Raw genomic sequence first — 27,477 nt, 5'->3', positions numbered from 1 at the left:
AGGCCGAGTTCGTTATTCGAATTTACCATAAGTTTAGCAGACTAAAACCTACAAACACAAGTGAAGCCGTGTTGACTTAGATGAACGTGCGAAAAATTGTTTCTTCTCTGCTTCGGTGTTCTTCATTTGAATAATTAGATCTAGAAATAAATGCATATTCGCGAAAGTAAAGTGAAAAGAATCTTACTACGATTTGCAGAATTAAAAGAAGCTTAAATTTCTAAGCTACAATGAAACCTCCTAACATAGGCGCTCCAAGAGAAATAGCGGTATACCGTAACAATTGGTCATATTTACCCACATGCCCTTTCGGTGCCATAGAGTACGTTTACACGAGCGTTTTTTTTTTCTCGATTCTCACTCGAAAAAGTGTGCGTCTATAACAAAAGGATGTTGGTGATGACAAAAACTTTCCATCCAAAGTTTGCAAAAAATACATTAGCATGACATCAACTTAGCTCGCTGTAAGTAACAAATTTAAGGCACTGTAGATAAAAATATTCTAAAAATCCCCTCCGAAAGTCAATTTTATTTAAAAATACTAACAATTTCAATCAATAAAATAGTATCAACTTATCACAACAAATACATTTATTTGTTTAACAAGTCTTATCATGCGAATACTGTGAGAACAACTCCCCTCTCGCAAGGTTACTAATACTAAATTGCACAAATCTCGCGCAGCTAAAATGTATGAAACGCTCAGAATTTTAAGTGGGAGGTATTTATTTAAGTTACTTTGGTGTTCGTTTCTCGTCTTTTCCTCACTGGGAATCTACTGATGAAACGAATTTCGGGTTTTCATCACAAAGCAATGCTATATTGCGGATAAACTTCACCTGCACGAAGGTTGGTGTAAACGATAATCTTGCTGTCAATATACGATTGAAAAACTTGTACGGACAACACCATATCCTTTAGTTAACTTTACTTCACTGTTAAAAATTATATAGGAGTTTGCTCATTAACTCAGTCACTACAAAATTATTTCATTTTTATAACTTTGGCCAAGATCTTTGTGCGGCAAAACAATCGAGTTAAGAACTATTACTTCTCCTGGTATTGTTACATTTCGACCTGAAACGCAAATAAAAAAGTTGCGGTTTAATCATCAGCTTGATGTTTGAAAAATCTTCGTCGTCTGAACTAAGAATACAAAATTTTTAGAATATTCTTCCACTGAGCGACTTCAAATCATAGCCGACGTCAGAAAAAGCACGACCAAAGTAGCTTCCAGTAAAACGTTTCAAAGTAAAACGTATTTCAATTGAGTGGCGTAGCATCAAAACCAAAGTTATCACAACAACCAATCAGAACAAAGGGAAATATCAAAAGAGCCAATGAGATCTCAAACAAAAATCAAGTAAGTGCCCAAAGCGCGGGAAAACGCGAGTGATCATCCGCGATTGATTTCACTTTTGAATCTGATTGGTCGAGAAAGTGCGCGAGTTTTCTGGACAATTCAGAGAGTGACACAAAGCAGACCAAAACCGACCCCAGATTGCTCTCCACAATCAATTAAAAATTTCTCTCTTACAAGAAGCCAAAGAGGGCTCAAGGTAAAAAAAGTAAGAAGCCTGGTAACGTGCGGGAGGCGCGGGAAAACGCAATTGACGAAGATTCCATGTCACCATGTATGTTCCTAAACCGTGACCCAAAATCCTTTTTTCTCCTACCTAAAATTGTAATTGATGGAGTCAATTTGCCATCCTCTCCGAATAAGGATTCACCATCAGGCCTTGAAAATTCCTCATTTGGGTTTGGATCGCAGCGACTGCCCTCGACACGTGACCACATTCCTATCGAACAATTCCAGCCAATGATACTGTACAGAATACAGCAGTGATCCTGAATAAAAAATAAGCATGAGATCTGAGTATTAAGCAGCGTCAAATTAAACCAAACTTTCCTTTGGCTCCTAAACAGACTCAACCGAAAAGACGTTGGACCGAAGTCAGTATCTGAGCAACTGCTCACCTATCCCTCCCCTGACTCAAAATTAACCCTAACTTGTTACTAGTTGACGATTGTTGGTAAGGAGAGGGATAGGTCTGCAGTCTCTCAGATACTGACATTGATCTTCATATATTCACAGTCGTTCATTCATCACTTCAAGCATCTATTACAAACCAACAAAATGATCAGCTCCCAGTTGGTTTGTTAGCTCAGTTGATAGAGCATTGCGCCCGCATTGCAAGGGTCATGGGTTTAACTCCTGTTCAGGCTTTGTTTTCATTTCTGCTCAACTAATGTTCATTTATTCATTGAATATGTTGGTTTAACCCTTTAACCCTTTAACTCCTAGAAGTGATTAACATAAAACTTCTCCCTACAACATCCATACATTCTTCAGCAAACAGGTAATGAGAATATTCAAACTTTTCTGGTAGAAGCTGCTATCTTGATCTAGCACCAAGTTCTCATAACTAATTTACAAGGAAATGTGTGGCAGCTAGAGGGGAGAATTGACAATCAGATCTTGGGAGTTAAAGGGTTAACTCCCAAGATCTCATTAATAATTCTCCTTACTGTCTGCTATACAGTTCTTGTGATGTTAGTTTGAAGAATTTGGTATTGGATCAACTTATAATCCCCTAACTGATATTTTTCTATATTCTCATCATTTGTCTGTTAGATATTGTTTTGATATTGTAAGGAGAAATTCTGTCTTGGTCACTGATGGGAGTGAAAGGGTTCATACATTTGCAGTTGTACATTAATGTCTAAAGTATGTACATCCTGGATAATTAAGTTCAAAAGTTAAAGCCATCTATCACCTTCAGTTCAGCTCCATCCAGTAAAATTGTTTCTCTCACTCGTGCTCCAGCACCTATTACAACATTGCTTCCTACTGACACATTAGGACCAAGCTATCAGAGACAGGGAAAACCAGTCATTATTTACTATTTACCACCTTGGGCTGAGGGGGGGTTAGGGGGATTTATTTAGCAGATCACATGATTTTCAGCGGGAATGGAGAGGGGGACAGTGGCTGTTAACAGAGTATAAAGTTCAATGATCAATGCATTGGTTGGTTGGTTGGTTGGTCAGCTTGTCGATCAGACAGTCAGTCAGTCAGTCCACCAGTTCACCAGTTAGACAATCATTAAATTAGTAGATCGGACAGAAAATCAGTCAGTCCATTTGTCAGTCAAAACAGTAAGTTAGTCAATTAACCAGTCAGTCAGTCTGTCAGTCAGTCAGTCAGTCAGTCAGTCAATCAGTCAGTCAGTCAGTCAGTCAGTCAGTCAGTCAGTCAGTCAGTCAGTCAGTCAGTCAGTCAGTCAGTCAGTCAGTCTGTCAGTCAGTCAGTCAGTCAGTCAGTCAGTCAGTCAGTCAGTCTGTCAGTCAGTCAGTCAGTCTGTCAGTCAGTCAGTCAGTCAGTAAGTTAGTCACTTACACAAGTAGTAAGTCAGCCAGGTGGTTGCTCTTCAGTTAGTGGGTAAGTCAAATGATAACCAAGTCAGTGTCAAGTCAGTTGTTGATTCAATTAGTACATCATTCACTTGACCAGTCAGTCAACATATAAGTTAAGAATGTTTCAGTAAGTCAGTCAGTTAGTCAGTTGTCTGCTGGGTAATTGGCCAGACAGACAGACAGACAAACAGAAGGTCCTATGGACAGCCAATAAATCCCTCTGACAATAAATAATTCAACAAGGGTAAAAAATATTTGAAACCAAACAAGACCATTGGAAATTATCTTACCACAGCTGATGGGTGAACAACTGCACTTGGATGAATGTATACATCACCTGAAACATGACGTTAAAAAATAACAAAATAATTCATATGCTGCAGGTGACATGATGCATTAGTATGTTATAGTCACTTCATGCTAAAGAAACTAGGTGAGACTTCAGTTAGATGGATCACTCAGCTCAAGAATAAACTTTCAGGAAAAATAAACAGAAAATAATTTTCACACACAATAGATGCTGATGGACACTAAGGTAACTTGTTGTAACATGCCAAAAACCTCGGGGAGTAAAGAACAGTGAAGTAATAAAACTAGGATTTCTTTTGAGTGACAGAATAGTTAAGGAAAAAACAAACTCCAGAAGAACTGTGCACACCCATTAGTTCTCACCTCTAATGTGTGGTTGGCCTTTTCCACTCTGAGCTAAAAGATCTGGGTGAGTTTTGTGATACATAGCAAGTACATTTCTATTTGCATAAATTGCAGACCTGTTGAAGAAAAGATAACAGTTTGGCATCACTTAAATTGCCATTAAATTAAAATTTAAGATGGCCCTACAGGAAAGTAGAACCTTAAAGAACTTAATAGATCATGACTAGTATGGAAATTTTCAGTTGAGCCTCAAAAGGAATCCTCATTGGCTGGCCAGTGTAAAGCAATTTTAAAACTGATGTTTAGGGCATTAACCCTTTGTCAGAGTAAAATGAGGAATTGCAGGTTGTGTGTGGTTTATACACAGTAAAATGGAGCTAAGCTGTTGGTGAGAACATGGCAACGTGAAAAATGCTGGAACGAGTTAGTTGAATGAAAAGCATCAATTGATATTGTGCAGAATAAGAGTGAGGAACTTCAAAGATAAATTTTCAAATCATGGAACCAGATTCAACCAGAGTTGGCCACTTGCACTTTTTAATATGCAAATTAGTTTGCTAGTTTTTACTCGTAGGTCTCAATACTCTCAGATCCTAACTTGCTCACAAAAGTTTCTTACAAAGGGTACTGTCTGAGAAATACATTGAGCAGTTCAAAATGACCACCACCTCTACAGGATGTTTAAAGAATTACCCAGCATTCTTGATAGATGACCAGAACGAAGTTGACTTGAATGCGTACAGTGATCCTGCACTGGCCAATGTAGCAAGAACATCCTCACCCATTCTGACAGATTCCACATTACCAGGAAATGGTTCTTCACTTAAGTTGTGAAAACAAATATGCATGATCATCATTAGCAGTACTTTAAACTTTGCTAACTGAACAAGACAGCAGGGCAAAGGACAAAGGACATAGGGCAAAGAGATAAGAAATGAACCATCAGGCAGGAAATTGGAAACAAAAACAAAGAGTGGACATGAATGTGCAACATTTCTCAATAAATGGCAGAAGATGACAGAGCTGAGCGCACAAGGAGGAGATGGAAGGGGGACAAAATTTCCATCTCTGGATTCCCCACCCTACCTCTCTTTCCACAATGCAAAGGTATCTGACCATGTTTAAGAACGAAATAGGGTTGTTCTTTCCAAAATATGTCCACTGGCATACCTATGATTGAAGATAAACATGAACTTATGACTACTGCATACCTCATCTTTTGATAATTTTTTTGAATGATTTCCCCCATCAGTTTAAACAAAGCAGCTGGCGAGAAGATGTAAATGCCACAGTTGATTATTTCACTCACAAAGGTCTCTGGCTTTTCCACATAATGTAAAACCTAATAAGCATGAAAAAACAGACAAACCGTTAGAAAAAAGGCAAAACAGATATTATCAAAATGGAGTAAATAATTAGATGGTTTTGACTTCCACAGTGTTTAACATCTAAAGAAGAGAAAGTTAACCCTTTAAATCTTGTGAGTGACCAAGAGAGAATTTCTCCTTACTACATCTACACAATATCATGCAGACAAGAGACGAGAATAAAGAAAAATATAAATTATGGGATTACTAATTGATCCAATACCAAATTCTCCTAACTTACATAATGAGAATCATTTGGCAGACAGTAAGAAGAATTTCTAATGTGATCTTGGGAGTTATAGGGTTAAAAAGAGAAAGTCAATAATAATCCAGCCTTGAATAGCAAACCCTTACAAACCTCAATAGGGAGCAAGGGAGTAAGTCTCTTAAGAAACTGTGCTGCTGCATTGGTGGGAGAGTATAACAGAGTAATTAAGTATAATCTCCATAAAGAGTTTCAAGAGTTTGGAGCTCTGACAAAGGGCTAACCCTCAAAACGTCAAATTTTAAACTCTTTACAGTGGCCAATAATTTATGTTATCAATTCAGTTGATAATACTTAATTACCCTCCTTTACAAACCTTGTGTGTCTCAGGGTCTTGAACCAAACAGCCAAAGTTGTGGGCTTGCTTTTTGTTAGCCTGTTGGTGAAAGTTAAGGTTAGAACTTATCATTTTCAATGAAGACTACTCAAAAACTGAGAAAACTGTGGAATACCAAAATTATGTACAGCTGATGTATGACTAGAGCCAAAACAAGAAGGGACAACAAAAGAGGTTTTTTAGTCTTAACCTTAAAACTCTCAGACATAACCAAGGTACCAATCAAACAGGCGTGTGATGAGAATGAAGAAAAATATAAATTAGGGGATTATTAGTTAATTGATCCAAAACCTAATAATCAGAACTAACATAATAAGAATTGTATGGAAGACAGCAATAATTAATTAATTGATTCATAAGTAATTATTAATGAGATCTTAGGAGTGAAAGAGTTCAGTGCTCATTGTGACAAGTTTCTGTCATGAGCAGCAGTTTATTTACCTCACCAATAACTGTACATTGAAGATCAAATCATTTTTTTACTTTCCTGCTGAAGTAGTGAAACTTCTTCAGAAACTGATAGACTTGTGACATTAATAAATTTTTTTTCCTTACGTGTTTGTGTAGGCACCAGAAAAATTGTATTTCAGGAGAAGAGTAGTAAGTGTTGGCTTATCACCTTCAACATTGGCAATAAAATATGGATAACTGAGAAGAACAGTTCCCTGAAAAACTGTGTCAGCCAACAGGTTACTTATTGGCAATCTACCTCTATCCTCACAATTACCAAAAAGTGAACACCTTGCTGTGTGATACTGAGAAACCAGGCATGTCACCATGCATTATTTAGTAATCAAAAGTACACAAAAATAATTCTTCTTGCCTCTGTTGCCAGAATGGAATGTTCTCCTGAATGTTTCCTGTGAAATTCCACAAAGTCAATGAGAGGGTAATCTCCAATGATGTCTGCATTCAGGACAAGGAAGGCCTCAGGATCACCCATAGCAATCTGATCTCTAAAATGATAGATTCCCCCTGCTGTGCCAAGTGGCTGAAATTCTTGAAGGTACCTTGTAAGGAGTAAAGTATAGTCATGATCAGTGAGCAAGCCAAATGGCTTATCTGATTGGAGATTATCTTGGTTAAATAGTAAAATAAATACTGTAGCACCATTTCTACCACTATCCAGTAGTGCTACAAAATGACTGATATAAACATAAACTGCTTGAAAATTCCAACTGGCAGGAGGCTGACCAGTTGGTTATTTACACAGTGCAGCCAAGGAGTTGAACTTGGGGCAACCGAGGAACAAATCCAGTGAATGGCAGGGAGGAGGACTTGAACCTAGGACCACCAGATTACAAGCACCCTAACCACTCACTAGTCTTCCCATAGATGAGATTCTAGTCTAACATCATCACGGCAGTACTAAGAGGTACTACAGGTAGTAAAGTTTACTGGTTACTGCCAGAAAAGGAGAACACTGGGTCTTATAGAATATTTCAAATCTTTTCATGGAATTTATGAAGTCTTGACACACGTGCAATGGCTGATATTGTGAATAGCTACAAGGCACCAAACTCGTACTTTTGTTTGTTTGTTGAGTTGCTAAACCCCTCTGGGAAGCCAATTCATGCTACTAATGGTAATACTTCTCCACTAAAGAACTATACTGTATATATATCAAATAACTTAATATCTATATATTTATTCATAAATAAATTACTATTTACTGGTTATATCTAGCTTGTTACACTGTCTACCATCTAAATTAAAACAGGAAGTATGTATAAGTAGGTGTATAATTCATGATTCTGTTTAACAATAAGAATACTCTTAACCCTTTGACTCCTGAGAGTGACTAGCATCTAATTTCTCCTTACAATATCACCCCTGAATCAAACACAAAGGTCAGGAGAATAAAGGAAAGGATCACCAACTAAAGAAGCTCTTGATTGTTACACAAATTCGCCCTTTCAACACCTTAGGATATGTATTAAGAACAGTATGGAGGATATGAATACTGGTATTAAGGTATAAAAGGTTTATACCTGATGGGAATATTAAATTCTTGTTGAGCATTCTGAATAAATCTTGACAAACTTTCACTTGACTGATAAAATCCTATTAAGATAATTTCCTTGAGATCTGGAATCTAAAAAAAAAACAAAATTATAATTCTCATATGAAGCTGAAAAATAAGTCCAAACCATTAAGTTATCGAATATTTAAATCTTGGTCTCATCTAAGAAAATCACAGGTATAGTATTTTGCAATAGACCCCGACCAGAAGAAAGTATGAGATTCTCTTTCTGCATCCGTGAAAATTGCATGAATCATTGTGGACAATGACAGTGATGATTTAGAAGCGGAATGTTATGATTCATTACTTTCAGCATATTTCTTTGAGAATTAGAATTTCTGTGTACGTACGCATTTGGACAGCCTAATGGTTTTTTCTCTGATTTTCTGATTTCGATTTAAATTGCAAGAGGATAAAACAACAAAGGAAATGAGTAAGAAATGAACGACAAAAAACGAATAATCGATAGGTTATTAAAAGGAAATCATATGATTTTATTGTTAGTTCGATCAAAGTTTAAATTAGCAGTACCTTTTTGCAAGCTTCTATATGGTGATACACAACTGGGAATCCTCCGATGGGAAATAAAGGTTTAGGTAACTCCAAGGAAAGTGGACGGAACCTTGTTCCTGTTGACCGAAAGAAAAGCAAGGTTGAAGAAAATTGGATGACTTAGAGCTGATTTTGAAGCCCAGCTGGGAGACGTGCAATCCGTACTCTATATCTTACCTTTCATTGGACCTCCGATGAGAATGACAACTTTGATCATGTTTTTCTCGGAGTCTTACGAATCACACTTGCGATCAAAAGAATAAAAACCGTAAAATGTTCCTTGAGTATTCAAATGTTCTTCAAAATACAAGTTTCTATGGATATTTGCTATAAATTCACAAAACTTCAGCCACGTAACCTCTCGTGACTCAACCTATCCCCTCCCCTGGTACGAAAGAATTCCATTCTTTCTCTGGGGTATGCTAAGAAGAAATTTACTCGAGCAGGGAATCCTGGGTACTAGCTTCTTCACGCACGTGCAAAGTAAATTCGCCGCCATTTTAGAGGGTTTTGTTCCGCAGAGGAGAATTTTTTATTGAGGGTAAAATGGCAGACAAAGGTAGTGATTCAGGAGAGGAAGAGGATCCAACCATTGCTGAAGATGTTGTTGTCACGAAGTACAAAATGGCGGGTGATATGGCAAACCGTAAGTACAAATAATGCTACTCAGATTCTTCGATTTTCACAAAAGAGATTTCCACGATGAGGTAACTGTACTAGTTATATCATGTCCGACGAAGATCTTCCACCGGTTTTTTAACAACTTCAGCCTTGTTCATTTTGTTCTCGTCTGATATAGATCTTGAAAAACACTTTTTCGCCTTAAGTGCGGAAATCAATAATGTTCTTCCAATATCTTCATTCAATTTTGGTTAAAAATTCTGGAAATTTAAGAATCTTTGTTTATAGTTTGAATACAATTCTCGCAGCATAAACTGTTTAATCGAAGCCTTTGAATAAATCATAAGGCATCAGTGTAGTAAAACGCCCAAAACTATTCATTACTAGATGTTTAGGGTTGTATAATGTACAATCATGTGTGAACTTTGTTTAAGTAAAAATTATAATCTCTATGGGGTGTATTTCAAAAGCCTCTTTAGATACAGAAGTAAGTTACATGATAGCCTGTTTATTTGAAAATATTTTGCATGTCTTGATGGAGATGTTAAGTTAATTTAATGCTTTTTCGCTGGTACTTCCCACAACATTAATATAAATGTCATTTCAGTCATATTTAATTGTCTCCTTACCACTAATATAATACAGTGGTTAAGTAGCTTGAGGAAAAATCTTCAGAGCTTGTCATATTCAGGCTACTCATTAATAATCTCAAGAAAATAGAGATGATGGTAAATAACTGATTAAAAATAAAAGGGAATATTTAAGATCAAGATCTAGATGAGGTTTGAGAGGTTTCTTAATTGATAAGACATTTGAATACTTTCCAAACTATAAAGGTGCATTGAACTATCAATAAAAGTTTTGATCTAGAAACCAAATACAGATAATTTCTTAATCTAGCTGGTAATAGATAATTCAAGAATTCTTTTCTAGGGTCTCGGGGCATGCTCTCCCACAAAATATTATTTTGAAATTTAGAGGCTCTGAAGGGTATTTTATTCATTCGTTTGGAGGTTTATGCTCAGGATTATAGCATTTGGTTGCCTTGGTAAACTTGTGGCAAATAGAGATTTGAAGGGAGTAAAACCACAGGAGAAAAGTTGTCTGTTTTTGAAATTTTTCATAGCAGGGACTGGTTTTAGGTTTTATTAAAGTTTACTGTTCATAAGTTTCACACATTGTTCTACAAAAAGTGTGCAGCTCTGAAATAAACATATTGTAGCCAGTTTTTTTTAGCTGGTGGTGGCCGGCACTTAATGAAAACTCCACTCATGCAACTGTGTTAAGCTCTAGCAAGTAGATGTTAGCTCAGAATTTGCGATCACCCTTCACATACTAGTAAATTGGTTGGGATTTTAGGAGAATTTCTTCTTAAAGTTTGCAATAAATCCCTCCATGCACTGAAGCATTATAGTGATAAGTGTTTTACATTTGTATTTCCGAAAGGTATTCTCAAGAAGATAATAGATGCCACAACTGTTGGAACTACTGCACGCACATTATGTCAGATGGGAGATAACCTTATTGAGGAGGAAACTAGCAAGGTTTTTAAAAAGGAAAAAGAACTGAAAAAGGGTAGACTTCATTTTCTTTTTGTTATTATTTTATGAACAACATAGCCTTTTAGTTCTACTGATCCTGGTGGGATTTTGTTTCTGATATTTGTCATGTTAATCAAAGTTCTTCTTTACATGCAAGGAATTGCATCTTTTCATCGGGTGGATAATGTTTATGTGAGCTGCATTGACTTCATAAATAAGTTACCTGACAAACAGGGTAGCTTTGTACCTAAAATTTTCTGTGTCGCAACACTTCTTTACCAGCTGGATTACCAAAGGGTTTCATAGAACAGGAAAGTTCTTCTATTTTGTTACTGTTGGCTTACAAGCCAAAATCTTTGCAATCTGAAGTAGTTAAGGCCTCTTTGGTTTATGTAATGAACAGTTTCTAAAACTGAGATGAACATCCCTTTTAATAATTAAACCAAGACGGCACACACTCACAGGGGCTAGTGCAACAAATATTTATGTTCGTGGCACTTCTGACCTCAATACAGTTGAAGAATTTAGACAAAATGCAGAGGACTGTGAGGTTTGCCTCCATTGAAGATCTTCAAATCCTGTGTCACTTGGAGCCAATTAGATATATTTATTCCTATTTTGTTTATATACTTCATTCACAGTTTGTCTTTTTTAAGCAGCTTTGTAATTTGTGTTATTGTTTTATTAGGTATTGCTTTTCCAACGTGCATCTCAGTAAACCATGTTGTCTGCCATTTTTCACCCCTTTTGAGTGAGACTGACATCCCCATTAATGATGGTGATATGGTGAAAATGTAAGTTGAAATGTGATTATTATCATCAGTATCAGTGTTCTCCAGAAGCACTGGCAGCTGGCTTTTTCACCAGCTACTTGCATCTCAAGCGCTGGCTACTTTTGTTAGACAAAACCACAGAAAATTATTCTCTTTTTTTTTTGTAAGACTATTTCAAGTGAAGCTTGAATTTGGGCTTGATTTTGAAGTGCTGGCTACTTTACAATTTTAGCTGATGACTTCAAAATCTGTGGAAAACACTGATCAGCATTCATATCCTCTCATTCTCTGTACTCTTCACTATGCATTCCCCTTGGTACTGACAAGGACAATTCATTTAATTACCAAAGCTTGTTAGATTGGCCATCATTTCCTTAATTCTCACAGTTACAATAAAATATTTAGCAGGATTACTGTGAGGAGGAGAAATAAGATGCTGATCACTCCAAGGGGTTTATAGGATTTAAGAGTTAATATGGCACATACTGTCGCAATTACATATCTTGTATTGCTATGGAATGTTAAATTATTTTTGGACCAATTGAATGACATCAGCAGAAATTAGAGTCCCATGACTCGGAGCAACAGTGAACTCCAAGAACACAATTGATTGACATTGACCTGGTCTTACTGTTTATCTTAGTCCCGCAACATCAGTATCTGTATTCTCCATACTGTTCTTTATACATCTCCTATAGTACTTAAGGAGAATTTGTTTGACTATCATAAGTTTCTTAAATTGGTGATCATTTCCTTTATTTTCATGACCTTCAGGTTTGATTAAAGGCAGATCCTATGATGAGAAATTAAGAGCCAGTTACTTGTAAGGGACAAAGGGGTTTAACAATGCTGATGTGTAAATAAAGCCTTGAAATAATGTGTCTTTTCTTTTTGTTCATCTGTTTTTCCCAGAGACCTTGGTGTCCACATTGATGGTTATATTGCAGTTGTAGGACACACAATTGTTGTTGGTGCTTCTAAGGTAATTTAGTTTAATTTTGGGGAAATCAGGAGTTGAATTTGAGTTTAATTTGTCGTAGAAATGACAGAGTGATAGTGTAGTTTGATCGTTCGGATGAGTGTAGTCCTGAGAAGGATTTTTGTCAGTAATGGTGACTGATGTTTTGACAACCTGAGTGAAAGTCATCATCAGAGTCAAGTGAAAGGTTGTTGTCAGTCGAATGTACTTTGTCCAGTTTGTGTAGACTGATTGGTCAGTTTTGCTGTGATGTTATTGTCTGTAAGACTCAGGTGGCGTAGGTCAGTCATGATCAGTCGCTTTGGATCTGTTAATGAAGTTAGGTTGTTCTGTTCAGTTCGTTTGTAATGTTAATGTTGTAAATGAGTCGTTTGTATGATGCCAGTAGTGGTTGACACCTGTTGAGGGGAGTCTGTTCCAAGTTAGTAAACCAGCTTTCCAGGGTCAGTCATTGAAAGTAGTTGGTGCTGTAGGTTAGACATTGCACAGAGTCTCAGTCAATAGTGTGGTTCGTAAATCGGTGATGTTCAGCAATGTGATTGTTGACATCACCTTTCCTTGTTGCTCATTTCAAACCATTTTCTGTAGAAATGACAGAGTTTGTTATATGATTGTAGGACAACAAAATAACAGGTGCAAAGGCTGATGTTCTTCTAGCAGCACATTTAGCATCTGAAGTAGCACAGAGGCTTGTGAAAGCAGGCAATGAGGTAAGATTGAAAGAGTTTTACAAAGAGAGCTTATGCTGCATAGAAGAGGGACGTTATTTGCTTAGTTATGATAAGAAGAAGTGCAAATGAGCCAGAATGTTCTGGAGGATGGTTGTCATGATAGCAAAAACTACATACAAATACTAAGTGACCTTGAACCACTTTCAAAATAATCCAAAAATTGATGGGATTTTTTCCCTAGGTTTTCATTTAGGGGTAAGTAATTATAGGCATTATACTGGTTGTTGTAACACTTGTCTATAAAAACATAAGTTGCAATTCAACAATTTTAATTCTGTTGCAGAATTATACAGTTACAGATCAAATACAGAAAGTTGCTGAGGCCTTTCAGTGCAAGCCAGTTGAGGGTAAGATCATTTTGCTTTAATCACTTTAATCTTTGTTAGTTCTCTTTCAGAAAATCCAAGGGTTTCCCCTAAAGCTATGTAAAGTCTTGAACAAGCTAGAGCTTTGATACTCTTTTTTTCTTTTCAACAGGAATGTTATCACATCAACTGAAAAGAAACATCATTGATGGTGAAAAGGCAATTATACAAAATCCTAATGAACAGCAAAGGTAATTAAATGACTGGTTCATCTTTCATCCTAGAAGTGACCAAAAAGGAATTTCTCCTTAGAAAATTCTCACATTTTCAGGTATAAAGTTGGTAAGAAGAAAGAAAAATATATTAGAAAAAGATATTAGAGGATATAGTTTGATTTAACACTGAATTCTCAGGGCTAAAATCATGAGAAATTTATGGGAATGAAAGACTTACTAGTGAAGAATTTTTTTAACCCTCCAACTCTCATGAGTGACTAAGACAGAATTCCTCCTTACAATATCAATACAATATCCACCAGATAAGTGATGAGAATAAAGAAAAATATCGATTTGGGGAAAACAAGTTGATCCAATTCTAAATTCTCTGAACTAACATTATAAAAATTATATGATTGACAGTAAGGATAATTACAAATTTGGTGTGAGAGTTGAAAGGTTAATAGACTATATGTTTATCCTCATGTTCACTGCAGTGGTCTAATGGTCAGTGCACTGGACTACAGGTCAAAAGGTCTGGGTTCCAGAACTGCCTAGGTAATTGCGTTGTGAGCTTGGGCAAGATAGTTTACTCCCATTGAGCCTCTCTTCACCCAGGGGTGTAACAGGGTGCTGGTGAAATGTCAGGGAAACCTGATGAAATGCCAGCTGGTAATGTTGTGATTTACTGACACCCCATCCAGGGGGAAGTAGTAATACTTTTAGTCATTTCATGCTATGGAAACTGGGATGAGCTCCAGCAGGATGTGGCGCGTGGCATGAGTGTGGACTTTAATTTTTTTTCCTTTTTTTTCTAGGAAAGACCATGCCAAGTGTGAATTTGCAGTACATGATGTTTTTGCAGTTGATATTCTAATTAGCACAGGAGATGGTAAAACCAAGGAGAAAGATACACGAACAACAGTGTACAAAAGAACTGAAAACAACTATCAGTTGAAAATGAAGGCCTCTAGAGGTTTGTTGTCATATCTTTCCATTTTTTTTTCCTGAATCAGAAGAATAAACAAATGTTTTCTTGAAGCTTGTGAGTTTTTGAGATTTTCTCTCCTTAAGGGAATGCTTCCTATCTTTCTTGCAGCTTTTTACAGTGAGGTGTGTAACAAATTCACCACCATGCCATTTACTTTAAGGTACTACCACATGTTCTGTTTCTGTGATTATCATTTGATTGACGCCAGGTAAAGTTTGGTGACTGGGTTTTGATCAAAGAACTACTGTGTAGTCACAGGCTACCTTCCTCCTTCCTTGTTTTCAATGTTAACCGTCTCTCGAGAGACGTGTGTTGCCAATTGACAAACATGAAAGCCCACTAAAAGAGGTCAAACATCATGTTTCCATCGGAATTGAAGCCTGTTTCCCATGGCAACGACACAATTTGAAAGTGAAAACCTGGTTGTCAAACTTCTGTATCACCTTACTCAACTAAAAATCTTTAAAATTTGTGAATTGATATCAAAAACATCAGATGGCTATCATGAAAATTGGCAGAGGTTTTAGATGCATGGTATCTTGTCATTTTATGCTACTAATCTACCTGCTGCACTCTATTTACAGAGCTTTTGAAGATGAGAAAAAAGCAAAAATGGGTGTCGTAGAATGTTGCAAGCATCAACTTCTAGAACCGTTTAATGTCCTATGGGAGAAAGAAGGTCAGTAGAGAAGACAGAATGTCAATGTCCCAGTCGTGTTCAGAGCTCAGAGAGAGATATTTTTTTAGACAAAAATTTGCTTATAGATGACATTTATTCTTAATTATTTTTATCCCATATTGAGACACCAATATTGAGTGTGATTCCTTTTTCATAGATAACTCTAATTTATTTTGACACCTAATTTTTTCATATTATTCCTGGCGACATATTAAAATATGAAGCTGAACCCTCCTCACCTTCCCTTCCCCCCCCCATTCTCACCATCCTCACCCCTTCCTCCCCTTCCCTTTCCATCAGTTTTCTCTCACAGCCTGCTGCTTTTTATCTTTTATTCCAGGAGAATATGTAGCCCAGTTCAAATTCACACTTTTAATCATGCCTAATGGACCAATCAGGTTAGAAATAGCTTCCATATATCTCCATGTACAATTTGTGATGAAATAAATTTCACTTGAATAGTTACTTGAAAATCATATAAAGCCATGATCCCTGCAGGTGAGCTGCAATTTAAGCAAGCTGGAAAAAATTCAGGCTCATCAGGAATCACACCCATGCTGTTACAGCTACTGAAACATTGTTTTTTTCTCCCTAGGATTACGCAGGGACCTTTTGACCCAGAAGTAATACAATCAGAGTACTCAATAAAAGACCAAGAGATTAAGGTGAGGTAATCTCCAGGAGGCTCTGCATCAAAATGATTTAAATATTTTTGTTGTTTTTGTGCGAGTTTGACCATGACAGAATTTCACAGTTTTTGAGTGACAGAATTTCTCTAAACAACATTACTACTATATTAAGACAAGTGATTACAGCAAAGAAAAGTAACAATTAGGGGGTTATTACTTGATCAAATACAATTTCTCCATACTATTATCATGAGAATTGCAGGGTGTGCAGTAGGGAGAATTGCATTTGAGATATGGTTTTTCAATGAGAGAGTCCTCTATATTATGAATGATTCATTTTGTATTTTTGAAGTTTGTCTGGTTTGAATTTCATGAATGTTTAGCTCTTTAAACCCTAAGAGTGACAAGCATCTAAATTCTCCCAACAATATCACCCCTGAATCACAAACTAAGGTCATGAGAAAATAAGGAAACATTCACCTGGGAAGGAACCTTTTGATTGGCAAAAAAATTCTCCCTGTCAGCACCTTAGGAAATGTATAAAGAGCAGTGTGGAGAATATGCATACTGATGTTAGAGTGTAAAGGGTTAAGAGAGAAAAAAGAACATGATGTATTCAATTGTTTTGTCATAAATTCTTTCTTTTTTTTTTTTTACTTCCCAGGACATACTTGCAACATCAGCAAGCAGGAAAACTCAAAAGAAGAAAAAAAAGAAGGCAAGTAAACACTTTTATAGCTCTTTTGCATGATGACATTATGTACTGAAATTTCCCTTGACAGCTCTGTGTTCATCACATTTCATTAGTTTTTTTATGCTTAATCACAGATTGGCTTTTTTGTCTATTCTTTGTGCAGGCTTCCACTAAGGCATCCGATGCAGTGGTAGCGGAAACAAAGAATGGTGGAGATGCTGGTGACTAAATAGTGACTGTTTGTTGTACATGTACCCTGTTATGTAAACTTTTCCTGTCTGGTTTTCAGCCATGTTGCATTGCTGGACATGTTCCTCTAAGTCAAGTGGAAGTGTTTCTAAAGTGCAGAAAATGTTATTCTGGTCCAAGAGTCTGTCAAGTTGCATATTGAATGTCTACACTTAGAGAACAAGTGTTGAATAAAATTACCTTTTTTTTCTTGCTGAAGAGAACTACTGTGTGGTGGACCGTCATCTTTGTTAGGTCTATTAACAGATATTTCACTCCAAAAAAGTCCCTTTACTGGTTTTTTTTTCGTCTTTGTGTCATATGAAGCAAACACAAACTGTTCTCAAAGTATCGGGGGTTGGTTGTACACAGGCTAGGGGCCAAGTACTACCATTGGAACAGGATGCCAGCCCATCAAGGGGCCTCCTTCCCTAATGGGTTTGAAAGAGGGCATACATACACATGCTGTTACCATTTAGTGGAAGAAGCTTTGAGAGATCAAAATATCCTATCCATCACTGATAAAAAGTAAAGCCTTTATATGGGCCAAAGTGGCCCATGGGGCCGGTGCTTAACTCTGGTTTTCTTAGCATGAAGCAGCTAGGAGTGCTGCTACTCCCCCCTGGATGGGATGCCAGTCCATCGCAGGGTTACCCCTAGCACATTTGCTGGTACCCATTTGTACACCTGGGTGAAGAGAAGCACTTTGAGAGTAAAGTGTCTTGCCTAAGAACACAACACAATGACCGCAGCCGGGGCTCAAACCCAGACCACCCGATCCAGAGTTGAGCACACTAACCATGAGGCCACTGTGCCTCCACATCCATCACTGATAGGCAAAGGCTCTTTGTTGTGACCTTCAAAGACACAGTACCACACAGGACTCACCTGACCACTCCCTATATCACTTTTATCTTCCTCTGTTTCCCCCCCCTCCTCTACCTTGAACCCCTTTGGTGATTGTGCATAAATTAAACCATGACAAGAAGCTTGAATTACACTTTTATTGTGGCTATCAGTACATTACAAAGATCACTCCCTTTTATTTTCTAATTGTACTACAGCTTTTCAAAAATAATATTCTGTAGTTTTGAGTAGTATAAAAATATACAGTACACAGACAAACATCATTCTTAATTGATTTGTATCATAAATTTGACCCAAACTCGCCCTGCTTGCAGGGAAAAGTGAAAACCTTGAAAACTCTTTTTAAGCTGTCATTAACCCCTTACACCCAAACATCAGTATGCATATTCTCCATACTGTCCTTTGTACATTTCCTAAGGTGCTGACAAGGAGAATTTGTTTACCAATCATAGACTTCTTTTGTTGGTGATCATTTCCTATATTCTCATGACCTTAATGGATGACCCAGGGGTGATTTTGTGGGGAGAAATTAGATACTAGTCACTCTTAGGGTTTAAAGGGTTAATGTCATTCTTTACAAGTTGTATTGAGGAAAGAGGAAATTGCAGTGAAGTGAGCCGCAATCTTGTACAATGACCTGAACAAACACGTGGAAATTTTCAAGAAAATTTGTCATTGCTGTTGTTATGATATGAACAGAGCTTGAGGTATAGCCATTTCTGAGATGTAGAGGACTGATGGTGGATGAAAGTTCTTTTCCCTTAAGCATATGACAATTCTTAAAGAAAAACCATGAAAACAAGGGCTTTGCACCAAAAGTAACAGTAGTCACATCATCCTTCCACTTGCCATCTGCATCTCAAAAATGTCTGTGCTTAAGTTCCCTGACATTTTGCGCCCACAAAATGCGAATACAAACTGGTTTCACTTTGGCATCTATACAGTTACACGTGTTGGAAGCACTGCATCGCAAAAGCTTTTTTGCCAAGACATAAACAAGGGCCTTCAAGCCTAACCACTTGCATACATATCTAACATTACATTGATTGGTTAGAATGACCAACAAACTTTGAAATACAGAAAGCTTACAAAAAGACACTGGCAAACAACTAAGAAAATAATGTTGCTAATTATCACCTAATTACATAATTATAGCATCCTGTGTTGTCAAAATTGGTTTCAATGCAAAACCTAAGCAAAAATTGCTTTACTCACAGTGTTATGTTTGACATGACATAACAGCCCAAGAGCCTTCCTCATACGTCTAGCACAAGAGAAAGCAATTAGGCATGTTAAAGCAAAAACCATGACATATCAATGAAATCCTGAAGATTGCGACACTCCAACTGCTATGTAGCTAGTCTTCATTAGGCCCTTCTGCCTGAAGGAGACTTGTAACATAGCATCATAAGATCACCATCTACTCTTGATGGTGACTGAATTTTGAGACAAATGAATCATCATTTGTTTATCTTTCCAAAATGAACAACCATATCTATTACAATTCTCTGGTTCCCAGGTAACACTTCAGAGCCTCCACTATGGTTCTTCACTTAACATAAACCTAATATTAAGAAGTTAAAGGTTTCTATTTAACCTCTACTTTATCTTGACTAGAAAAACAGGAAAAATCGGGTAGCAAAACTGAAGAATATATATATATATATAAAGATTTCTGCACTTAAATTTTAATCTACAATACAAAATATCACACTAGAGAAATTCCCTTTGAGATTTTCTTTAAACTAAAAATGCTTTGCATACTAATGATCCTTGAGAATGTTATACTGTAACAAAAATACCATCATTAGCATGAACTTCAATAGGTACAAAATTAGATGTAAAAGTATATAAACCTACATTTAAAAATTAGTAGACATACAAACTTGTTTCACATCAAACTAGCAATCATATAATACATTATGTCTTCATGTGCAAAGATAAACACTTTCTATGTATAGAATAGATTATAACCCCTACCTTTGAAAACTAGCACTCAACCATTATCATCAGTAAGCTCAAATTATCAGACAAGCAAAAATATAGTGTTTAGAATGTGTTTGAAGATTTGAATTTCAATCTGCTCAATTTTTTTAAATTGAAGAAACTGTAGCCTCTATATACACTTCATTCCAAGTAACAAACAAAATCAATGTCTTGGTTCAAAATTGATTAAAAAAAATTAATAACACCTGCATTCAAACAAAAATGTTTCCTAGGTTCTTAGAGTATTGTGATCTACGTATAAAATGTAAGATGGCATAGTTTAGCATTTCAATAATATGTTGCAAAAACCAATACAGTGAATGGCTCTTCACTGCATCTTCTTGTTACCACAAATTAATGACTGAAGAGGAAATTTTCAAGGGCATTTAAAAGTCATTCACAATCGTTCCAGTACGTCTTCAAAGTCACACAATTCTTACTCTTGAAATGTTTGTCATTAAAATTTACTTAAGTTTTCGACTGATAAGTTTTGAAAGACCAAATACCCTTACAAATGTAATGATAAAAATAATCCAAATTTTTATAAAACAACAATTTCTACAAAACAAGAAATAAAACCTGAGAAATCTTTAGGGGTTAAAAACTTCTTTTTTGTCAATCTTGTCATCAAAGCAGTAATACTTCAGGTAAGCAACACAGATCTCAGTGCTTTGGTCAACATCACCTTCCTAAGATTGTACTGAACCTAAGATGTTGTTTGTTGAAGTCTTTTTGGCATCTGTTTCACCAAACATATGTAACTGAAGCTTTGGAAACAAGATGAACTCAATACCTTCCGCCCAAATCAGAGGAAGTTGGGAGAATGACATAAATCTGTGTAACTAAATTATTTGACACAATAAGAAATTTCAGAACTTTTTCATATGTAGTGGCATTAAAACAAAAAAGAAATGTTAAATTCTTTAATTAAAAATCTGAGGAGTACTTTAAATTCAGCTAGTGGTGTTAAGTTCCAAGGAATTACATCTCCCTTTTAGGGTGTTCATGTTCGCATTTCTCAAATATGCACAGACATCGTCAGCTTCATTTATTGATTCAAGGAAGGGAATTAATTCCAAAAGCTCCATGTCTGAAAAGTCGTCAAACCAAGACGCAACTGGAATCTGGGAATAGCAATAAGACAATCAGTTTAAACAGTTGAACATTTATTAAAAGTAATTATTCTTTCACAAAACTACACAATGTTTTTATGAATATCTTGTAAAAAGTGATCAAACACCTTTCTTTAGTAAGTTGCTTGGTTAGAAAATACATAACAGGGCAACAGATGATTTGTTTTCACCCTTCCACTCCTGAGAATGACTAACATCTTACTTCTCCTTACAATATCACCCCTGAATCACACTTGACGGTCATAAGAATAACAGAAATGATCACAGACTAAAGAGGCTCTTGATTATTAAACAAATTCTCCTCCTCAGCTCCAGCAGAAATTCATGGAGAACAGTGGAGAATATGCATACTGATGTCACAGCATTGAGACAAGTTATGAATTGCCAAAAACATCAACACTTACTGCATTTTCAGGATGAAAACTGTATGATGCTGGTGAATTATCCACAATTAGGACCTTTTTTAAATCCCTTCCTAGTTTACTAAGATCCTGTGTAAACAACAAATCCACAAAAAATTAGTCATGAAAAAGAGGGGGTTGATTTATTTTAAACACTGAAATAAAGCTTACGTTTTGAGCATTAGCCCTTTATTCACATAAAATGTCAGCTTTAGAATCTCTTTACAGTGGCCAAATTATTAAAACCAAATTATCTTGTTATATCCTTCACCTATGCAGCACTGGCATTTCTTGCGATACTTATTCCCTTTATCAATATTTTGTGTTGGGTAAGGACATTAAAATAAGGAGAACAACGTGAAAGTGGAATTTCTAGAAGGCCTACCTTCACATAATTTCCTCTATGAAACACACAAGACTCTCTAAAGAGCCTGGCTCGAAATGATCCATACTTGTCCAGCAAGTCGGCGACTGGATCAGCATACTACAAAAGCACACAACGTGTTAACCCTTGAACATCCAGGAGCAAAGAGAGTGTAATTTCCCCTTACGATATAAGTCCCACGCAGGCAGGTGAAGAACATAGACACAAATGTCTTCTTGGAGATACCACTTGATGAAACACCAAATTCTCAGGACAAGAAATAAGAAATGTATGGCAGAATGTTGAGGAGAATCTTTGTTGATATCTTAACAGTGAAAGGGCAAACAAACCGTTATACATAGGTGATCAACCCTTACAATTAATATTTTACTTTAAGGAACAATCTCACAACTTTAAGTCGTCACACAACAACTTTGACATTCACCCTTTCACTCCAAAGAGTGACCAAAATGGAGTTTATCTTAACAACAAGCATTAACAGGATGAGAAGAAAGAAACAGATGAAAAAAGGAGATGTTGCTTGATTTAACACCAAATTCTTCATGCTCAAATAATAGGATATGTAGGGTGTAAGATGGCAACCTATACAGACATCAATGCGAGTAACATTTTCTTGCAGGCAAGTGAAAAGTCTGGTCTAGTCATCACCTCAAGGACTATATTTTTGTGTGTTTTCACCCTTTGACTCTCAAGATCTCATTGGTAATTCTCCCTACTATCTGGCATAAAATAATTTATTTCAATTTGGAGAATTTGGTATTGGATCAACTTGTAGTTCCCTAATTGAGTATTTTTTCTTCATTCTTCTTACTTGTCTACTTGATTCTGTGTTAATATTGTAAGGAGAAATTCTGCCTTGGTCACTCATGAGAGTTAAAGGGTTAAACCAAAAATGAGATGAGCCAAGTTCAAAAGCACCTCATATCGTCTAGTTTTACTTCTGTTTTGACAAAAAAAAAAAAAAAATACAAAACTTGGTTTAACCCTTTAACTCCCAAGATGTCATTAGTACGTCTCCCGACTGTCTGCTATACAAGTCTTCTGATGTGACTTCTGAGAATTTGGTATTGGATCAACTAATAACTCCCTTATTGATACTTTTCTTGGTTCTCATCTCTTGTCTTCTTGATTTTGTATTGATGTTGTAAGGAGAAATTCTGTCTTGGTCACTCATGGGAGTTGAAGGGTTAAGTTGACATCAAACATCTCCATCTCTTGACACACATTCTGCCTTCATGATTGCAGTTTGTTCTTTTTAGTACCAGCTCATTACAAAAAGTTACTGCATTTTTTACACATTTTTGTAGAATCCCATCAGTTGTCCCTACAGGTTTATACAGATGCAGCTTTTAAATTAGCCACAAAAAATTTACTGCTAGCGACCAATTTTCTGTCACTTTGGTACCAAAGGGGACAAAGGAATTTTTAATTTTAGGCCCTGGTATGTGTAGACAGTGAGAATCGATTTAAAGATCTCAGATGTAAAATGGATGGTGTAAAAATTCAATGATACATATTCTTTTGTCTCACCTTTGCTAAGCTAGCGGTAAAAAGAACACATTCAAACAACTCCCCAACTCTGCGAAGAAACTCGTCAACATGAGGCCTCTTTAACACATAGACCTGTGAACACATTACAAATTTACACTAGTTAAAAAACTTAGTTCAAAAAAGTTCTTTTAGGCAACAAATATCCTTGGGATGGGCTTCTATGCTTTAACACAACTTTGAAAAAATTGTAAAAGAAAAACAAGGATTTGACAAACCTGATGAATTGTGCCATCAATCTCCACAGGAACAATGAAATCTGCATTATGGACAGGCTTATATGAACAATAAAAAAAAAAAAAGAATTAGAGATTTAAATACTGCAAATTTTTTTTAAGTATAAACTTTATAGAAAAATTTTACGTTGTCCCTGTTTGTAAACTATGAGGAAATAAATGCTCTATTCCCACTTCTATACAGGCTATAAGTTAATGTGAAATGATGTAATATTCCAAATTTTGCTTTTACCGAAATTGGAGTATGTTTGCAAATGTGTTTCTTTCATTTGAGGGTGAACTTTCTCCAAACTGCTAGCTAAAAGTTTATATAACTTCATATATGGTACCCAATAACAACTTATATATAAAAACAAATTAAACATGATTTTGGCATTATACTCTCTAAGACACCTTTGATTAAAGGCTAATATTTATTACCAACAGATTTGCCCATCAATAACTTATATTTCCAACCTGTCAATTTAGCATTAATCTCCTTAATTAAAAAAAAAACCCTGTAATAATAAAGATATTTTTTAAAAAAAATCATAAATCTTCAATTTCCAGGGTGTTTAGTACGCATCAGAAAAGGGAGAATTGTCTAGCCACTAAGCAGAATTGTACACCTAAATTCAAAAGCTATTTCTTGGCAATACATCTATAATATTCCCTTCTTGCTTTTAATTTTTCTCCTCTCTTTTCATTTGTTGTTGATGACCCTGAACAGCCTGATAAATTTAGTAAATATTTACCTTAAATGAACTGTGAACCAGTGTTTCATCCAAGTCTATTACAATACATTTTTTGTGCATATCCTGATGTCTGACAGCAGGAAGTAGATATTTACAGGGCTGAAGAAGGAAATAACAGAAAAAGAATACACAATTTTTATTAAAATCACATAAAGCTTTGAGGACTTTTCGTTGAAACCTCCATGTAAATATAAAACCGGATCTATATCATAAGTATCTCGAGTTTGTCCTAATTGACAAATGGTACCATTTTCAATTCAAATAAGCGACAAGGAATTAGAAATTCATTTACGTGAGTCAATATCTAAACATACCTTCATAAGACAAACATGTACTCGAACATGACAAAAACTTAACTTTAAAATAACTTATTTATGAGTATGACCATCAATCACATCATGAAATATAGACAAAGGCAGTTTTGGTAAGAAATACTGGTGGTTCAAAGTCCAAAAATCTCACTCATACATGTAATTGGGCAATTTTAAATGACTCCCTCAGGGTTTATTGAAATCTTGGGAATCTTGAAAGGTTGTCAAAGAAACCAAACATGAAATATTTTAAGTCTCCATCTAAAAATCAAGGGCAGAATGGAAAGCAAAATTCTTGCAAAAATGGTAGGGTTACAATAACAATATTTCATACAAGTCCCTGTGCCAAAACAACAAAGACAAATACAGTGCAGCTTTTTACAACTTAACCCTGACTACAAATTTATTCTCCTAAATGAGGCATAAACAGTGTCATGAATATACCTTTCCTATGCAAAAACGGCCCTTCTAAAAGTTAAAAATTAATAGCTGGATCTGTACACATTTTCCAAAGCGCAAATTAAATCAACACTGAAAATTATACAATACAATTAACGACTGTCTATCTGCTATGAATTCTCATCAAATATTGATGTTTCTTTGCTTCATAAAAGACTCGTTAATTTAGCACTGAATTTACACAGGTCTTCCTTCTTTTTGGTAAAAAGCTCAACTATTTCTTTTTACAGGAAATAGTTTCAAGTTCTTATACTAACTTATCCCATCCGATCTGGAGTTAAAGGAAGACTTCTGTGTTTAGTAAAGCAAAGGAGGGCACTTAAAATCTTTAATTTGTTATCTTTTGGAAATTTGCGTCAATCGAGTTCGTTTTCCGTGCACGCACATCTTCTATTTTTCGGAATTCATGCAAACAGTAAAAGTACGGAATGTTCCTTGTTCGTGGCCACAAAAAAAGGAGCACGTCGTATCCATTGTAAGATTTATCAAGCACTATTTCCCCTACGAAACCGATTCCGCAGTTAGGTCGAAATAGGTGCTATACTGGAGAAGAAATTAATTCTAAGAGTTTACGTCAAACACAAATAAGTATACCGAAAGACAACGGCCATGATCGTGCTATTATATTGAGAGTACTTCAAGAGTAAACCCGACATTTTCTGTCTCCTTTCGCCTAATTCTAGTATTTAGCAACGTTTAAATACCTTTAGAGGAGAAGATTAAAAGAAAGCAAGCGCGCGGTAGAAAAGAATGCACAGAGAAGCCTTTTGAATTTCAAAACGCACGTTCCTTCAACGAAACAGACAAGTTGGAATGTCAACATGACGGAGCCCTTGAGAATCTTATTAATTCGGATATTAAATTCACACCAAAATGGCAAAAAGTACACCTACCAAACAGCTCTATTGCAAAGCGAAGTCTCGCAAGTGACGGAATAAAAGAAGGAAAAAGGGGTTGCTGTTACGCAATGATCCGAAGATACGAATTTATACCCTTGAATTGCTCGAAGAACGACATTTGCTAGTATGCACAAGCACCTACGGAAATGGGATCGGAGATCGCTTTCAAATTAAACGTTGCGTGGATAACTTGAAGCGAACACCTGCACGATAGATGTGTAAAACAAGAGTATCGATCTCTATTTAGAAATGCTAACCTTTGGCTCTTTTTCTTCAGTGGAGATACTAAGCGAGTTTTCATTGTGATTGTGGTTGTGATTCGTGTGGGTGACAGCAGTTCTGTATGGACCTCCGGCAGCAGCAGCAGACTGGGCGCCAAAACAGCAAAAAAATGAGGAAAAAATGTTCCGATTCCTTGGCTTTTTGGTGACTGAAGAAGGTACTGCAGAAGAAGAGAAATACAAAGTTGAGCAGAGTGAACAATCATGCTCAGATGGTGAAATCGAGGTTGACAAAATGCTAAACGTCATTTGCAAGCCAACAACTAACTCAATTGATAAAATCAAAAGCTAGAGTAACGATTTTCACTGACTTGATTGACCACAAAGAGAGACTTTTGTCGCAACTTGAAGTAAAAGAGCTCGAAAAGAGATAGTTTCGGACTATTCTCTATAGGTGAAATTAAGCTTACCACGCTAACAAAACCTTGTGATGCAAAATTCGCGCCGGTAACTGCGTACTTGTATCGAAGCAAAGTGAGCAATATGGAAGTCGTAAAAGCGTACTCACGTTTGTTTTGTGTGTAGGGGCTCACTTCTGCCGACTCATCGTCCTTGTTAACTTGCGTTATAATGGACGTGCTGTCCATCGACAACGCTTTTTAAACAGAGCCCAAACTTTCCTTCTGTAAAACACAATGACTGCTCATTTGTTTTCATCCAAATCTTCTATTTGCCTTCTGTTGAACAGTTAGAAAATTATGGGCTGTCATATACCGAGGAGGCTTTGATTGACATAGAATGCACAATGCATACTTGTGATTGGACCGCCTATCCTGATATTTAGCATAATTTGAACTCTTGCTCAATTGATCACTTTGAAATTTAAAACCAGCTGGCAAGAACTCCTTTAACCAAACAAAGTAAAATAACAAGCAAAATCAAAATGGTTGTTGACATAACAGGACTGATACCGCGGAAAGTAAAATTCACGCGAAATACGTTGTATTTAACGACTTTAACAAGAAATTTTTTTTTAAACAATATTCAATGGGTACCTTGGATTTCAAATGAATAATTCAAGCTGTCAAGGTAGCGTCCAATATAACTCCAAAACCCATGAAAACGTTCTGCACACGAGTTCCACACACTGAAGAGTGCAGCGACGTGCATCAGCCATTTATACGCCTGCGGTTTTACAGGTGAGTTCTTAGGTCCTCAAAGTTGTTGAAACAACTTTACCCGCCATAGCCTCTTTCTCATCATGATTAAGTTAAGATTAATGTGACAATTTAAAAA

At 36.2% G+C, this 27,477-nt stretch overlaps 3 protein-coding genes across 3 annotated transcripts; 1 reads left to right on the top strand and 2 right to left on the bottom strand.

The window, feature by feature from the left end:
* Positions 1-511: 511 nt before the first annotated feature.
* On the bottom strand, positions 512-8,987 carry LOC131789513 (mannose-1-phosphate guanyltransferase alpha-like). Its single transcript, XM_059106659.2, has 12 exons — positions 8,793-8,987; positions 8,595-8,692; positions 8,032-8,135; positions 6,864-7,050; positions 6,020-6,079; positions 5,283-5,413; positions 4,765-4,893; positions 4,090-4,187; positions 3,708-3,754; positions 2,778-2,870; positions 1,677-1,848; positions 512-1,077 (listed from the first exon to the last, which is right to left on the bottom strand). The coding sequence occupies exons 1-12, from the start codon at positions 8,830-8,832 to the stop codon at positions 977-979; spliced, it is 1,260 nt and encodes a 419-aa protein (XP_058962642.1). The 5' UTR covers positions 8,833-8,987; the 3' UTR covers positions 512-976.
* Positions 8,988-9,092: 105 nt separating this feature from the next.
* LOC131789463 (proliferation-associated protein 2G4) lies at positions 9,093-17,225 on the top strand. The gene is made up of 14 exons (XM_059106573.2): positions 9,093-9,261; positions 10,683-10,811; positions 11,466-11,571; positions 12,463-12,532; positions 13,147-13,239; positions 13,544-13,607; positions 13,738-13,816; positions 14,599-14,756; positions 14,880-14,931; positions 15,356-15,450; positions 15,791-15,848; positions 16,046-16,115; positions 16,744-16,797; positions 16,937-17,225. The coding sequence occupies exons 1-14, from the start codon at positions 9,162-9,164 to the stop codon at positions 17,000-17,002; spliced, it is 1,194 nt and encodes a 397-aa protein (XP_058962556.1). The 5' UTR covers positions 9,093-9,161; the 3' UTR covers positions 17,003-17,225.
* Positions 17,226-17,991: 766 nt separating this feature from the next.
* LOC131789479 (carboxy-terminal domain RNA polymerase II polypeptide A small phosphatase 1) lies at positions 17,992-26,922 on the bottom strand. Its single transcript, XM_059106598.2, has 8 exons — positions 26,750-26,922; positions 26,218-26,402; positions 24,292-24,390; positions 23,540-23,596; positions 23,304-23,396; positions 21,774-21,872; positions 21,392-21,478; positions 17,992-20,978 (listed from the first exon to the last, which is right to left on the bottom strand). The coding sequence occupies exons 1-8, from the start codon at positions 26,826-26,828 to the stop codon at positions 20,808-20,810; spliced, it is 870 nt and encodes a 289-aa protein (XP_058962581.1). The 5' UTR covers positions 26,829-26,922; the 3' UTR covers positions 17,992-20,807.
* Positions 26,923-27,477: the final 555 nt, after the last annotated feature.

Source organism: Pocillopora verrucosa, chromosome 13 (genome assembly GCF_036669915.1).
Source record: "Pocillopora verrucosa isolate sample1 chromosome 13, ASM3666991v2, whole genome shotgun sequence".
NCBI classification, from domain to species: Eukaryota; Metazoa; Cnidaria; class Anthozoa; order Scleractinia; family Pocilloporidae; genus Pocillopora; species Pocillopora verrucosa.
Note: the sequence above shows the minus strand (reverse complement) of the source record. Positions and strands in the feature narration are given on the sequence as shown.

Excerpts from the sequence above, each read along its gene's own strand:
- LOC131789463 (XM_059106573.2), top strand. The coding sequence starts at position 9,162 with ATGGCAGACAAAGGTAGTGATTCAGGAGAGGAAGAGGATCCAACCATT. Across the intron at positions 12,533-13,146 it reads TTGTTGTTGGTGCTTCTAAG|GACAACAAAATAACAGGTGC; the intron begins GTAATTTAGTTT and ends ATATGATTGTAG. Across the intron at positions 16,116-16,743 it reads TAAAAGACCAAGAGATTAAG|GACATACTTGCAACATCAGC; the intron begins GTGAGGTAATCT and ends TTTACTTCCCAG.
- LOC131789479 (XM_059106598.2), bottom strand. The coding sequence starts at position 26,828 with ATGGACAGCACGTCCATTATAACGCAAGTTAACAAGGACGATGAGTCG. Across the intron at positions 24,391-26,217 it reads CTGAAGAAAAAGAGCCAAAG|CCCTGTAAATATCTACTTCC; the intron begins GTTAGCATTTCT and ends TTCCTTCTTCAG. Across the intron at positions 20,979-21,391 it reads GTTTTCATCCTGAAAATGCA|ATTCCAGTTGCGTCTTGGTT; the intron begins GTAAGTGTTGAT and ends TGCTATTCCCAG.
- LOC131789513 (XM_059106659.2), bottom strand. The coding sequence starts at position 8,832 with ATGATCAAAGTTGTCATTCTCATCGGAGGTCCAATGAAAG. Across the intron at positions 8,693-8,792 it reads CATCGGAGGTCCAATGAAAG|GAACAAGGTTCCGTCCACTT; the intron begins GTAAGATATAGA and ends TTCGGTCAACAG. Across the intron at positions 4,188-4,764 it reads TCATCTATCAAGAATGCTGG|GTCTGCAATTTATGCAAATA; the intron begins GTAATTCTTTAA and ends TTTCTTCAACAG.